Source organism: Sabethes cyaneus, chromosome 2 (genome assembly GCF_943734655.1).
Source record: "Sabethes cyaneus chromosome 2, idSabCyanKW18_F2, whole genome shotgun sequence".
NCBI classification, from domain to species: domain Eukaryota; kingdom Metazoa; phylum Arthropoda; class Insecta; order Diptera; family Culicidae; genus Sabethes; species Sabethes cyaneus.
The window spans coordinates 183,429,376-183,445,310 of NC_071354.1; the positions used below are offsets into that span (position 1 = coordinate 183,429,376).

The following is a 15,935-nucleotide window of genomic DNA, read 5'->3' on the forward strand; positions in this document are numbered from 1 at the left end:
ATTACTAAAACTCTTTCATTTCATTAAACCCATGGTTTCATTCATTTTGACGCTTGACCGAACACATTTACTTGGAGCTGGTATATTTGTTGGCTGCTACTTACATTCCGAGACGACCAACTTCTTAACCAGCAGCAACAAGCGAACAGAAGCGCGAGAGGTGATCGGTTAATACTATTTGATAAGAAGCGAACAATAAGAATCAGTCTAAATTAAATAGAATTAAAATCAGTCATCCTCAAATTTTCTTAAACATTATGTTTTGTCCTTAAAAGAATATTTTGTCAACGTGATATGTTGGACATTGAAGCCTTCTTTTCCATCTTCTTGGGCAGCAACAAAACAGCTTGGATGTTCGGAAAGACACTTCTCTGAGCAGTGGTTCAACTCTTCGTTGTTGCGAGGAGCATATTTCCTGCCAATTCCGGAACTTCAGCAGCCAGATATTCCTTCACGGCAGCGAAACGAGTGCTCCATCTCCAAGACACGCTCAGCATCTGCTCAACAATTTTCGATCGGATTCTATAGGGCGTAAATTAAATACAATCATAAGGAAGCTTAACCCATAGCTTCTATCGTATATATTTCTGTCATCCGTGCAATGACGCGCATTGAAAATCAATAGTTTTCTGTATTTTCAATATTTACCAAATCGATTTTCCGATCAATTGGTGTAAATATCTTGGAAATCTGTTGAAAATTGACTGAATTATAAGCCGAAGCGTGAAAACGCGTTTCTACTTTGATGACGTCATTTCCAACAACCAATTACGAAGCAAGAATTCTGGTAAAACATAAGTTCATTATTTTCAATTTTTCAATAGTTCAACATCAAGAATCCATACTTTTCTTGATTTGGATCAATTCTTAGAACATTTTCCGATCAATTGGTGTAAGAATATTGAAAATCGATCGGAAAACCGCTGAGCTACTAGCGCTCAAAACCTATCATTTTTCGTGATGCTCGCATTTTTCGATTTTTTGGAATGACACCCTATCTTAAAACTTGCCGTAAGACGTAGTCCTACGTCAAAAAAGTCAGTGATACAATCGCCCGAATGAATTTTAAATTTATTCAAACTATAAAAAAACAATCACAAACTATTGTTTTTTAAGTGAAAATACGCTAGCATAAGATATAAACTGTGTGTCGGCTTAGACTGCTATCTCAGAGAATTGCGCTATCATTCTCAAGAACCTGAGTGTGTACTACTTGGTCGCTTCTACGTAAGTTTTTGAATATAGGATCGTTCATCGTTGGCGATGATAATACTCCAACAATATTGGAACCACGTTATCTGCTTCACTATTATAAGTAGGTATTAGTCGACTATTAGTATGATGGATAGTTTGGCTAAGTAATCCGGTACAAGATGTGATCACTTCCGGTTGATGGTTATTTTTTTCAACACGTTATGCATTAGTTTCAAAAACTGCCGGGGAAAATTAAGCTGACAATGATCTTTGCCAGTTTGTCTCCACAAACGATATCGCCATGTACGTGATAGCGGTTCTGGCAGCTTCGATGCACCAAATCCATTCGCTGGAGCATCCAATACTGAGACGTGCTTTATATAAAAGCAGGAAGACAATCGATTAAGGCTAGTTGGTCGATAGATTTCTCGGAAAACTGATCCAAAAGAGCTTTGCTAACAAAACTACGCCTAATATTATCGTGCAGCCACTTCAGATTGAACAATGACTGTGTGTTTATTCATCGGATTGTGGTTAATCACACTCGTAGTGCCATTGATGCAAGCGGAAAGTGAGTTGTGTGTAAAGCAAAGTGTACAGAACTTTAACTTCCTTATTTGTAGAAAATGTTGTTTGCTACTACGGATCCTGGGCAAGTTACCGACACGGAAATGGCCAGTTCACAGTTGACAAAATAGATCCGTTTTTGTGTACTCATTTGATTTACTCATTCGTTGGTGTCAATGCAAACGGAACGATTCGTGTGCTGGACCCCTGGTTAGACCTGGAGGACAACTGGGGTTTGGCAACGATGAAAAAATTTAACAACTTGAAGAAAATTAATACCAATTTGAAGACACTGGTGGCTGTCGGTGGTTGGAACGAAGGTTCGGAAACTTTTTCCGACGTGGCACAAAATGGCATTTTTAGAGCTCGCTTCGCAAAGGATGCTGCAGAGTTTTGTATTCGTCATGAGTTTGATGGTCTTGACGTTGACTGGGAATATCCCGCACAGCGGGACGGTGATCCTACTGTAGATCGAGAAAATTTCGTTCACCTACTTTCAGACCTTCGGAAGGAATTGTCCAAGCATGGTTTGCTGCTTACGGCAGCAGTGGCAGCAGCAGAAACTTCCGCTTCTATTTCGTACAACATTCCAGAGATATCGAAATACTTGGATTTTATTAATTTGATGACCTACGACCTTCACGGTCCGTGGGAAGCAACAACAGGACATCATGCACCGCTAATTGCCGGACCCAATGACGTCACTGTTACTCATCGAGAGCTTAACGTCGAAAGTTGTATCAGTTTTTGGCTACAAGCTGGTGCTCCAGCGGAGAAGTTAAACCTTGGCGTTGCATTCTATGGCCGTACATTTACGCTGCGATCGACCAATGAAAACTACATCGGTGCTTCTGCCAGTGGACCAGGTCAAGGTGGGCCCTATAGCAATGAGGCAGGGTTTTTGGGTTATAATGAGGTAATGTGCGGTAATAATGGGATACAGGATACCGAACAAAGAGTCATCTGCATCGTGCATTTTAGATTTGCGAGAAATTGTTGACTGATAAATGGCACCTTGCGTGGGATGATGATCAACAAGTACCTTACGCATATAGCGGGAATCAGTGGGTTGGATTTGATGATGCTGAGAGCTTATTATTGAAGGTAAAATTTGTGTGCTAAGTTATAAGTCGAATTGAACTTTCACCTTATTTTTAGTGTGATCTAGCAAATCAATACGGATTAGCAGGGGCCATGATCTGGTCAATCGAAACCGACGATTTTAATGGAAGGTGCGGTAACAAGTATGAATTGTTGAAAACCCTTCAAAGTGGTTTGGATGATGGTCAAACAACAACCAGTGTTTCTTCTACTAGTGAAACGACTCCAAGCAAAGAAACCACAATTGTTAGTAGCAGTACTGTAAGCTCGGTGACTACTGACAGCACGTCTACTACAACCGTAAAGTCTACTACAGCTGGTTTGGAATTCATCTGTTCTGAAACTGGATTTTTCCGAGATCCTGTGGATTGTGCCAAATTCTATTACTGCGACGGGTCTGTACGTTATGATTTCCAGTGCCCTTCTGGGCTTTGCTTTGACACCACAATATTGGCCTGCAATTGGGCTAAAGACGTTCAGTATAGAATAAAAAGCAACGATTAGAAGAAAGCTGTACAACTGATATTAGAACTCATTAATGTATGATCAAATAAAACAGCTACGAATTCATCAAATATGATCAAATAAAACATCTATGGTTACTCGAGCCATCCCTGAATTGAAAAGCAACAAATTTAATGCCCAACCTTCACCAACCCACGTCAACCCCTTTTTCATATAAGACATCAGTTTTGAATAAATTCCTTCAGTATATGGATACAACCGGGCGAAAGATAGAGTTGGTCGCTCATATTTTTATAACTGTTCACTTTCAGGACATCAAATTGGACTAGGTTCATCGCGGTCCGGTCCTCCGATAAGAAATCTTACTGGGTTGAGGAGACTTATCACTTTTTCTGGCGCACTTCCCTAACACAGACATAAATTGGTCTAAGTTTATAGCGGTCCTAAGCAATTTCGATAGGACGAGAGGACCTTGTCAGCTTGTGTTGTTTTGGCGTTCTAGTGTTGTTCTTCCCAAGCACAGATATCAAATTAGTATAATTCTGAATGTCGTTATGAATCTTCGACCTGTTGGGACGAGTTGGGCTTTGTCACTTTTTTTTTCATTAAAATAAAGGAAAAATGTAACGAAAACCGAAAAGCTGGAATGAGCGTAAAGTAGTTGTATACTACCGTACGGGTTATGGTATGGAAACATCATTAACGTTACAGCAAATCAGCACTGCTAGCTCCGACCAATCACAAAGCATGAATTTTTAGCTAGATAATACCTAACATTTTGCAATTATTTCAAAGTTTGTTAGAGAAACGTCTGATTTGCTCTATTGTAATGGATTCTTAGAAAAATTTCTAATCGATTAATACCAATATCTCTAGAATCTATTGAGAGATGACTGAGTTATAAGCGTGCAAACTATAACCACTTTTCGTTACATGTTCCCTTCTAGTTTTTCTAAAGTGCACCCCAATATATCAAAGACGTAGTCCTTCGTTAAAATAAACTATCGCAAATCTATATCACTGGAAGATTAAAAATTGACAACTAAGGAAAAAGTATTTTGAAAACTTTCCACGATTCAGAACTTATTTTTTCGGCTTTTATTTAGAGTTTTCCATTACAGTAGGACTTCGAATTTGGCAACAAATGCGTGTCGCCTTCGTTGCCAAAATCGAAACCGTGCCAAAATCGAGACCCTTTTTCGATATGAAAAAATTTAATGTAAATGCTTTAGAAGTTGACCAAATATCATTAATCAACGATTGCAACCATTTTATGTTGAAAAAGTCCGACAAGAGCTATCCGTCCGGTGCAAATAAGTTATGAACACCCTGCGGTAAGACGTAGTCCTACGGCAATAAAGATATTATTGTTCGAAACCACATAACTTTTTTTCATGAACGTACTCAGGAAGGACATCATTTTTTCGTCATTTAAAGCATGTATGCGAAAACTGATTGATATTTAAGCATATTTTTGGAAGTGATATATCTTGTGTTGCCAAAAACGAATACTTTTGTTGCCAAAATCGAGGCATGCCAAAATCGAACCATGCCAAATTCGAAATCCAACTGTACCATTTTTGTCACCCCTAAATTCATCTTGGTGGTGACCAAATCTGTATTTTATTAAAATTTTATTACGGTTTTCACACTGACCGTTACTGTGAAGCACATCTGTGATCACGTTTTATAAAAACCAGCACACTTTGTATCACAATGCTACAGCTCGGCTACTGTAAAGAAACACAATAGGCTTTATTCAGCACATACAACGCTTATTGTTTCTGACCTTGTGCAGCAAAAAGCACTAGGCTTCTGTGCCTCAAAAAGGTTACAGTACTTGAACAAGTTAGTTCTTAGCTCATCTCGCCGTGTCGTTCGTTTCGTTTTAACTAGGGCAATTGTTTAAAGGTGAGTGGTCAATATTATTTCTGTCCCACCTGAACGTTTGAGATACGAGCCGTTCCGAATTATAGTGGTCTATTAATCATTCAGTAAATTATACACGAGACGCATTTGACTAAAAAAATTTGATAAAAAAATTCCAACCAGATATTTTCTCCAAATCAAGTGTTCTTATGTGCAGAGTTATAGTTATGGTTTAATGAGCAGGAGTCAAACATTGTGTTCCGACGTAGTTTTGAAATCAAAAATGATCCATTATTGTTTCAACAGATTGCGAATTCTTTACGGCGAGTCGATGAAACCCAGGCGAATTTGATATCTGTGTTGGAAAAGTGCGCTACAGTGGGAGTGTTCGGTTATAATTTAATTCTGTATGGATGCGCATATTTGACGTTTTATTGAAAGTGTAATGAAAAGATGTGCTGTTGATAAAATGGGATTGAATTGGTAAAATTCCTTTAACGTGGTGAAACGATTGGTAACAAAATCTTTGATTTCTGCAAGGTAATAGGAAAACATTAGTGTGTGTTCTTGATTTTGTTAAATTGTTTCCAAATGCACATAGAAATAACTCTGAAATATACATCGAAGATTGGACGTATACAATGTTACTACTTTGATAAATGTCGCAAATATATTCAGCTCCCGGCTCTCGTACGGTATCAAAATCACTTTTCTGGGCTCACGGAAGAATGGTAGTAAGATGCTATGGAGAGGTAAAGGAAAAGTTTGTTCACTTGAAAAGCAACGGTTCGTGTGGTGTCCTATTGTTGGGTATATGCTGCCCTTACTCGCCATCGCTCGTTTGGACTCAACTAAGGGATAACCCATACTAGTCAGTAAACCTAGGAAAATGCATGCACCTAAATAGAAGTGGTTTCTGTGGGGGGCTGCGAAATGACCCTCTTGTACAGACCAGATCAGTAAACAGGCCCAGAAAATGATAATCTACAGGGCATGCACTGCAATGACGAAAGATGAACGGGTGATATAGTCGTACCGGACAACCTCCAGAAAACGCTTTCTGGAGAGTTGTTCTTGCTGAAGAACGTTGAAGTAGACGGCATCCGAATCCTATTGTTAAAAAAAATTGGAGCTTTTAACAAGAGCCAATTTTTGCCTTGATGATGGTACGTTTCAAACGGCCCCGAACAGCTTCAGCCAACTTTTTACCATCCACGCGCCAGTAGGGCATGGTGGACAAAGCCACGTGGTGCCTGTTGTATATTTTTTACTGAGCACTTTAGAAAATCGCAAGAGGCATACACGATGGCTTTCGAAATGCTTTTGGATGTTGCCTCGGAATATGAGGTCGTTTTGAAACCCGCAGTCATTGTGACCGATTTTGAGAAAGCGGTCATTAATGCTGCGAGGGAAATTTTCCCTTCTTTAGTATGTTTTGGGTGTTATTTTCGTTTCCCCCAAAACATACTGAGGCACCTTGGCTCCTTTGGATTGAATACGGCTTTTGACGTAGGACTACGTCTTACGGCAAGTTTTAAGATAGGGTGTCATTCCAAAAAATCGAAAAATGCGAGCGTCACGAAAAATGAAAGGTTTTGAGCGCTAATAGCTCTGCGGTTTTTCGATCGATTTTCAATATTCTTACACCAATCGATCGGAAAATCTTCTAAGAGTTGACCCAAATGAAGAAAAGTATGAATTCTTAATGTTGAACTATTAAAAAATTGAAAATAATGAACCTATGTTTCACCAGAATTCTCGCTTCGTGATTGGTTGGAAGATTCTTTGCGATGACCTAAACCTATACCAATTTGATATCTGTGCTTGGGAAGTAAGCCAAAGCAAGTGACAAAGCTTCCTCATATCAACAAGATTTCTTAACACCGCGGTTAAACCTAGACCATTTTGATGTCCTTGCTTGGGAAGTACGCCAGAAAGAGTGACAAAGCCTCCTCGTGCCAACAGATTTCTTACGAACGCGATTAGACCTAGTCCAATTTGATGTCTGTGTTAGGGAAGTGTGCCAGAAAAAATGACACAAGTTCGTTGTCCCAACAGATCGCAAATTCTTTACTGCGAGACGATTAAACCTCGGCGAATTTGATATCTGTGTTGGAAAAATGTGCTACAGCTGTACTGTTCGGTTATAATATGACTCTGTATGAATACGCATGCTTGCCGTTTTATTAGAAGTGTAGTGAAAAGATGTGCTGTTGATAAAATAGGATTGAATTGGTAAAATCCCTTCAACGTGGGGAACCATGGGTAATAAAAACAATCTTTAATTTCAGTAAGGTAGCAGGAAAGCAATAGTTTGTGTTCTTGATTTTGTTAAATTGTTTTCAAATGCTCAATCTTTTGATAATTGAACGTATGCAATGTTACTACTTTGATAAATGTTACATACAGCGCATGTAGCATGTATATATGTTGCATATAGCACGTATATATGAAGAATCGAACGATTACAAGCATGAATACATGCTACTATCACTTATATAGTCCTGCGTCACCTATATATGCGGTCGTGTCTTGTACACAACCCCTCTGATTTTTCAACAAAGCTCTTTGCGCTGTCATTTTTGCCAGACGACCGCATTCCGACAGCGTACGAAGAGCTAAAGCCGTCTCTTTCGGGGAGCCTAAGGGAATTCCTCAAATACTTCGAAGAAAATTATCTTTTTGGATGGAATAAAAATGGACGACCTCTTTTCCATCCAGCTCTGTAGTAGAGTAACTACAGAGTTCAGAGCTGTGATGGGAAACATTCCGAGGACCTATGCCGGTAGCCAAGAACTGAACTGAAACTGAAAAAAATGTGCAATCTATACCTATAAAGAAGGATTTCTGTCTGTCTGTCTGTCTGTCTGTCTGTCCTGTGTTCCTTATAGAATCAAAAACTACTGAACCAATCGGCGTGAAAATTTGCATGTAGAGGTTTTTGGGGCCAGGAAAGGTTTTAGTGATGGTTAGAGACCCCTCCCCCCACTAAGAGGGGGGGCTCCCATACAAATGAAACACAAATTTCTGCATAACTCGAGAACTAATCAAGCAAATGGAACCAAATTTGGCATGTGTGTGTTTTTGAAGACAAAATTTTTTTCTATGATGAATTGGGACCCCTCCCCACTTTAAGAGGGGGGGGGGGGCTCCTATACAAACGGAATACAAATTTCCTTATAACTCGAGAGCTAATCTAGCAAATGGAACCAAATTTGGCATGTGAAGGTTTTCGAGAGCAAGAAAATTTTCTATGGTGAATTAGGACCCCTTCCCACTTTAAGAGGAGGGGCTCCTGTACAAATGAAATACAAATTTCCTCATAACTCGAGAACTAATCAAGCGAATTGAACCAAATTTGGCATGTGTGTGTTTTTGGAGACAATTTTTTTTTCAATGATGAATTGGGACCCCTCCCCACTTTAGGAGGGGGGGTCCTATACAAACGAAATACAAATTTCCTCATAACTCGAGAACTAATCCAGCAAATGGAACCAAATTTGACGTGTAGGTGTTTTTGGAGGCAAGAATTTTTTCTGTGATGAATTAGGACCTCTTCCCACATTAGGAGGGGGGGCTCCAATACAAATGAAATACAAATTTCCCCATAACTCGAGAACTAATCAAGCAAATAGAACCAAATTCGGCATGTGGAGGTTTTTGGAGGCAAAAATATTTTCTACGGTGAATTAGGATCCTTCCACACTTCAAGAGGGGGGGCTTCTACACAAATGAAATACAAATTTCCTCATAATTCGAGAACTAATCAAGCAAATGGAACCATATTTGGCATGTGGGTGTTTTTGGAGGCAACCATTTTTCCCATGATGAATTAGGTCTTCTTACCTTTTTAGGAGGGGGGGGGCTCCCATTCAAACGAAATACAAATTTGCTCATAACTTTAGAACTAATCAAGCAAATGGAACCAAATTTAGCATGTAGGAGATTTTTGAGTCTTGAATTTATTTTATGATAGTTAGAGACCCTCACCCCTGTGGTAGGGGGATATGGACTCTCATACAAATAAAACAGAAATTTTTGCGAAACTCAAAAACTAATCCAACTCGAGAAATTCGAGACTCTTCCATAAAACATTAATCAATAACAAGACCACAAAAACTATCTATAGTAACACTAGATCATTCAGGACGAGACGGTCGCGAGTGTTGCCGGTGACCCGCCGTCGGAAGCGCCGCCCACTGGGGGGCTTGCAAAACTCGAGAAGTGACAAAGATCATCCAAGATTCATGATTTATGTACAACACAGGTTAATTTGTGGCAATACGAAGTTTGTTGGGTCAGCTAGTAGTGGATAAATTACACAACCGCGAATTTATCGACGCTGTGGCACTTTTTCTGGCAGGAAAACAATAAAGGGTTTAGATGGGTATAAAATAAGTAATTATAAATTACATTTCAATATTTATGTTTTCTTTTTATCATTGATACTAGGCTGATTGGTAGATAAATAGCATAATCGAACTTGTAAATATAATTGTAGTATAGCTGTAAATAATTATTGTAACAAAGTTATAAATATTGATTATAGTTTTAAAATAATATAATTGTAGTAAATGATGTAGTAATTGTAGTAATTGTAGATAAAAAATTGTAATATGATTGTGATTTATAGTTGTAATTTTTAAATGTGACTAATTAGTAATAAAAAGCAGTAAAATATTTAAAAAAATGTACTGTTTTAAACATATTTATATGTACTGCAATTTATAATTGTTCTAGTCATATACGCAATTAAATACAAAAGTGTAGTAAAATTCATGAAAATTCAAATACTTTTGACCTATAAAACCAATTCTTACGAAATTTCGCAGATATATTTGCAGTGTTAAAAACTCTCATTTGATACTAAAATAATTGCAACAAGATAAATTATATTAGTTAAATTTATTATAATTTGTTGTAAATTTTAATGTGTTGTACACGATTGCTCAAAACTTTTGAATTACAAAAAATCAGAGGGGTTGTGTACAAGACACGACCGCATATACAGGTGACGCAGGACTACGTAAGTCTCTTTGTAGTGATAGTAGCATGTATCCATGCTTGTAATCATTCGATTCTTCATGTTTACATGCAACATATATACATGCTACATGCGTTGTATGTAACATTTATCAAAGTAGTAACATTGCATACGTTCAGTTCTCAAAAGATTTCAGAGTTATTTCTATGTGCATTTGAAAACAATTTAACAAAATTAAGAATACAAACTATTGCTTTCCTGCTACCTTACAGAAATTAAAGATTGTTTTCATTACCCATGGTTCCCCACGTTGAAGGGATTTTACCAATTCAATCCTATTTTATCAACAGCACATCCTTTCACTACACTTCAAATGAAACGGCAAGCATGCGTATTCATACAGAGTCATATTATAACCGAACACTGCAGCTGTAGCACATTTTTCCAACACGGATATCAAATTCGCCTAGGTTTAATTCGCCTTGCCAGCACTGAATCTGACGTTTCGCGTGAGTGAAGTAGACTGTAAACAAAGAGTGAATTTTTGTCCTAATGTTTGCGAACGGAAAAAATATCATTGGAAATTCAAATTGGATAGTTGGCAACGTTGAAATTAAAGTTTAATCCTTTTTCAACTATATTTTACATTAATAGTAAAACTACAGAGACCCAAAAGTGCTAAATTTTTAGTGTTAAAAATGTGTGTCTTGCGAAGTTAAAATTTCTGCCTTACAGATATCTTTAAATTTGTTATATAAATATTAAAAATTTGAATTTCTTTAAAACACAATTGATACTTAATAGTGTATTACTGATGCTCATTGAAAATCTATTACAATAGAATGTAACGTTAATGTAGAAATTCTCATTGAAATTAATGTTCTGCAGGCCGCTCATAAGGAAAACTTGACGGTGAAAGTCCTGCTTTCGGATATCGTATGCTGGCCCCGAAAGGTGGAAGACTTTTTATCGAAGGTGAACAAGTGTTTCAGGCTAAACATATATTACCGGTTGGCGTTCACATTGCCCACGGCGATGGAGACACTAGTTTCGCGACTTGTCTGAACTTAAGTTATCATCGTTATCATTGCCAAGTTGGGAAAGCGTAAAGCACATGATGGCTGAGCCGAATCATCTGCTGGTGATATAATTTTTCTAATAAAATTTTGAAGAAAAGTGATATTTCAGATAGCTGTACCACTTCTAACTGTGGCGTATGTGGAACAGCGTTGGGGAAAGAGCAGAAAAAGTACCCAGCGGGTTTACGTAAGGTTTCATCAACACCTCTGAAGCAATGATAATTGTTATGTTTAAACTATTTCGTTTAATGAGACTAATGTCCAAGCAATAATAGATTTGTTGCGGAAATTTTTTTTTTTTTTTGAGGTATTTGTTTTCAACCACTTTTAAAAAGCCGACAAGGGATGCCTTTGATATAAATAAATAACTCACTAAATAAATAAAACAACGTTTTATTCAGAAATGAATCAAAAAGTAGGCGACATATTAATTTAAAAGAAAGTCATCAAATGCTCAAAATCTTCCGCTAGAGAGAATCGGTTTGGAAATATTGGTCATAGCACAAGCGATAACCATCAGATCATCTAAAACAGGTAAGAAACGTATTTCCACTTTGTCATTCAAAATGCCGAATTGCTTAATGCGTTGTATCGCCCTTTCCACGTGTACTCGAGCAGCAGCTATTGATCTATTTTCCTCTGCATCTATCTGGCTCAATTGCCGTTGCGAATACATGAACGGTGGACGTATAAGCTTGATTCCTAACGTTTTGCATTCGTTATCGATAAGAAATCCCTTATCTGTCATTACAGCTTCTCCAGCATTGAATTTGCGTAGAATATTTTCCTTGATGACGATCTGTTTATCTGAGCTTTTCCCGCCATATCCTTGGCTAACGTATGAGATTGTACCACCTGGTGTTACAGAAATCAAGTATTTCGCGGTTTCTCGTCCTTTATAATGAGAATAACTATTTATTTTGCAGTGCAAACACTTCGGTTTTTGGATTGCGATTTCGGTGCAGTCCAACACCGCAACAACATCTTCATAATCTGGTTTAAAGTAATGTGGCATGTTTCGTTTAATTTGATTTTGAGACGGCCACGGTATCAAATGAATGCATATTGCTTTAATCCAAGGAATTGTGTCGAAAAACTTCTTCGATACTGTCTGATAGTTTAAATTAAATAACGAAGCCATAGAAGAAAAAGACAAATTAGTTTTCATCTTGATAAAAGCTATCAAAACTTGTTCCTCGAGAGGTACGTTCGAATGGGTTTTTGCCTTGTACATCGACAAAGATTCAATAGCATTGACAATTGACCGAACCATTTCGGGGGAGCTCAAGCCAGTCCAAGCTGTAAATTCGGCATTGTTTCTAAACTGGATTGCCATAGCTCGTTGGCGTCCATTAAATAGAGAGTCAATATTCGAGTGTGTTCACTTGCGTAGCCGTATCGATACATTCTTTAATATTAGATTGTACCGCTACATCAGCTTTTTTGTTCAGTTTATGTAAAAGATCTCCCGAACACTTCTTATTTGCATTTCGTTTGGTAGCCCTTTCAGTTGCGGCAAGTTTACATCAGGTATTGCTCCGGATTTCAATATTCAGCGATTTGTTTTACGACGTTTTACTGAAAGTCGAAAAACTCAATTCATTCACAATTCAATTCACAGCATATCATGAAATTTCAAAGTACTTACATGGAGATATGAAGTTACTAGAACTGAAGTGCGAACTGCACACCCTAGCAGTTGCCGTTGGTTCAATCTTTAATCGTAGATTATGAACCCAGATTTTCCAGCGCTCTTTGTCACTTTTTTTAGGAAAAGCATGGAAGGAATGTCCTGAAGCATACCGCTGTAAGCATCCTGGTACAACGCATACCATTCGACTGACGTTTTTGGCTAGTGGCAGCTGATTCGACGCAGATTCCTCGTCAATGTTGTTGGGATCCATGTTAATATACAATCTACAAATATTATTTATTATTTAAAATAAGGCTGGCGAACTGTAATTTTGCTACAAAAGATATCTTTATTCGAAACTTCTATCATTGCCTATGTTAAAATAAACAAATTTACGTACAAATCAAGGGCAATATCTTGGTTTTTAATACGAAAAGAATAAAAACTTAGGTACCACTATAAACAACAATTTATATTGTTTCTATTTCAATCACACTTATGCAGATTAGTGTATACTTTTATTTGTAAATTTTTCGTTTAAACTTTGTACTATAAACTAAACTGAAAATACACGATCAATTGAAGTACCTGCTACTCTCGCACTTCTGTATCAATTTCGGTACTTTGCTCGAAAACAGATTCCTGAATAATAAAACTTTAAGGCACTACTTCACAAAACAGCAAACGTTATTTTGGAGTACGCGAATTTAACCAGTAAAGTACGTGCAATTTTTTCGTTCAATGTTTACATTTCGTTCACTCACGCGACCGAATAGTGTAGATGGCTCCACTGTTTCACTGGCAGAGCGAATAGTCTCGCAATAAAGAATTTGCGATCTGTTGGGATAACGAGCTTGTGTCATTTTTTCTGGCACTCTTCCCTAACACAGACATCAAATTGGACTAAATTTATTCGCGTTCCTAAGAAATTTGTTAGCACGAGGGGACTTTGTCACTCTTTCTGGCGTACTTCCCAAGCAAGGACATCAAAATGGTATAGGTTTAATCGCGGTGTCAAGAAACCTAGTTGAAATGAGGAAACTTTGTCGCTTGTTTTGGCTTACTTCCCAAGCACAGATAGCAAATTGGTATAGGTTTAGATCATCGTAAAGAATATTCCAACCAATCACGAAGCGAGTATCATGGTAAAACATAGGTTCATTATTTTCAATTTTTCAATAGTTCAACATCAAGAATCCATACTTCTCTTCATTTGGGCCAATTTTTAGAAGATTTTCCAATCGATTGGTGTAAGAATATTGAAAATCGTTCGGGAAACCACTAAGCTATTTTTTCAGCACTTTTCGAGAAAGATTTTTTGGAATTAGGGGAACAAGGGGTAAGAAGGCCCGGCGGGGTAAGAGGGACCACATCTATTTCGTCAAGAAATCCTTAAATTTTCTACAAATGCCCCAGTATGTTTTGTTTATTAGCCTATCTAAATACTTTCGAGACAACCTGTGGCACTCGGCCGTATCCAACGTCAAAACTAGAATCAAAACAAACTTTTCGTTCGCAGTGTCTTCATGCGATATAATTTCAGCAGCAACAAATTTAAGGTTTTTCAGCAAAAAAAGCTAAGTATTTTGACGTTTCTCGTACCACTGACTTTAATTGGGCAATTCCTGTTCTGCGTGTGGCGGAAAATGTATATAAAATAGTACGGATTGAGAGATAAAAGCAAAATAATGCAAATTGTTAGCTAGGGGTAAGACGGGCCATTTTTCACGGGGTAAAAGGGCCATACGTCATAGTGCTCATAATTGCCTAAAGTTCTTCTGTTTAGTGTCTTAATAGATTTTAAAAATATTGAATGAAAAAAAACAACCTTTTTCCTGTTAAATTTGACTAACTATTTTATTATTCTGACAGATAAGCATTTCGTTTACGATTTGCAGGCTTCAGCAGTGTCTTTTTCGAAAAAAAGTACACCTGTAATAAAAATCATCCCTGAATCTGAGATCATCCTGTCTAACACAGAGCCTCCCACGTCAAAAGAAGCCAACAAGTGCCATTCGAATAACACGATCTATGTAAGTTTGGATCTAACGGAATCAAAATTCGATGATTCCAATTCACTTAACGTTGCCTTCTTTACCTTCACCTAAAATTAATGGTATTCGAAGAGTAAACGTCCTGCTGATAAATCCACAAAAATTACGCCAAGAAAAGAGTAAATAAAAACCAGTGGAGTAAAATAACGTCTACTCTTATTTTCAAAATTGAACTAGTAGTAAAGTTCCTTCTTTTAGCAGGTGTCTAAATTAAACTATACCTTATTTTAGCATGTACCTAAAAACCCCTTAAGAACTTGTTCTTACTTAGTTAATAATATTGAAATTATGTTTACAACTCAAAGAAACCTTCAAATCTGCCACAATCCGCCTTACTCCGCCATGGTCCTTCTTACCCCGCCTGGTTGTGAACGAGTAATTTTTAGACGTTTCGAAAATTGATGAAAAATCACGGAAAAATAAACTAATTAATTCTTTATATAATTTTTAATGGTAGATAAATGAATGCTTTTCCATGTGTGGAACAAGAAAATGTGAATTTTCGTACACATTTTATGCTAGCAATTTATTCGCTTAGGGGGGCCGTCTTACCCCGTCTTCCCCTACCCCCTATACCAGCTACCTTCCTGAAAGACGTAGTCCTACGTCAAAAATATAATTCAATTGTGATCAATGAGGCTATATTACCTTTCAAATGAGACTAATAGCGCATAAATCGGTTAGGTCATCTTTGAGAAACAGGCGTTCATTTGTACCTAGTCAAAATAGGTTTTGAAGCACAACTTTCAAACTACTCGCTTATTCTCAATTAGCAGAAAAATTTTGTGATAGCTTAAGCTTTCATTTGATACTAAGATTATTGAAAACGGTTGTGTGGTTCATGAGAAAATCGTGCTACGCAGTTTTCACAGTTTTGCTTATAACTCTTAAAAGAAACGTCTGACCACAAAACAATACAATAGTGGTATACTAGGTAATAATACCTTTCAAACAAAAGTAATAGCGGATAAATCGGTTCAGCCATCTCT

At 37.4% G+C, this 15,935-nt stretch overlaps 2 protein-coding genes across 2 annotated transcripts in view; both read left to right on the forward strand.

Annotated features, from left to right (window-relative positions):
* Nucleotides 1-1,698: 1,698 nt before the first annotated feature.
* LOC128736426 (chitinase-3-like protein 1) lies at nucleotides 1,699-3,366 on the forward strand. Its single transcript, XM_053830907.1, has 4 exons — nucleotides 1,699-1,765; nucleotides 1,818-2,677; nucleotides 2,743-2,865; nucleotides 2,920-3,366. Exons 1-4 carry the CDS (start codon nucleotides 1,699-1,701, stop codon nucleotides 3,364-3,366), a joined length of 1,497 nt encoding a protein of 498 aa, XP_053686882.1.
* A 3,135-nt stretch (nucleotides 3,367-6,501) lies between these two features.
* LOC128736427 (chitinase-3-like protein 1) overlaps nucleotides 6,502-15,935 on the forward strand; it is a 29,824-nt gene continuing 20,390 nt past the window's right edge. Inside the window, exon 1 of the mRNA XM_053830908.1 lies at nucleotides 6,502-6,624. Coding sequence (XP_053686883.1) covers nucleotides 6,502-6,624 — 123 coding nt within the window. The remainder of the gene's footprint in view (nucleotides 6,625-15,935) is intronic.

Excerpts from the sequence above, each read along its gene's own strand:
- LOC128736426 (XM_053830907.1), top strand. The coding sequence starts at position 1,699 with ATGACTGTGTGTTTATTCATCGGATTGTGGTTAATCACACTCGTAGTG. Across the intron at positions 1,766-1,817 it reads GCCATTGATGCAAGCGGAAA|AAAATGTTGTTTGCTACTAC; the intron begins GTGAGTTGTGTG and ends CCTTATTTGTAG. Across the intron at positions 2,678-2,742 it reads GGTTTTTGGGTTATAATGAG|ATTTGCGAGAAATTGTTGAC; the intron begins GTAATGTGCGGT and ends CGTGCATTTTAG.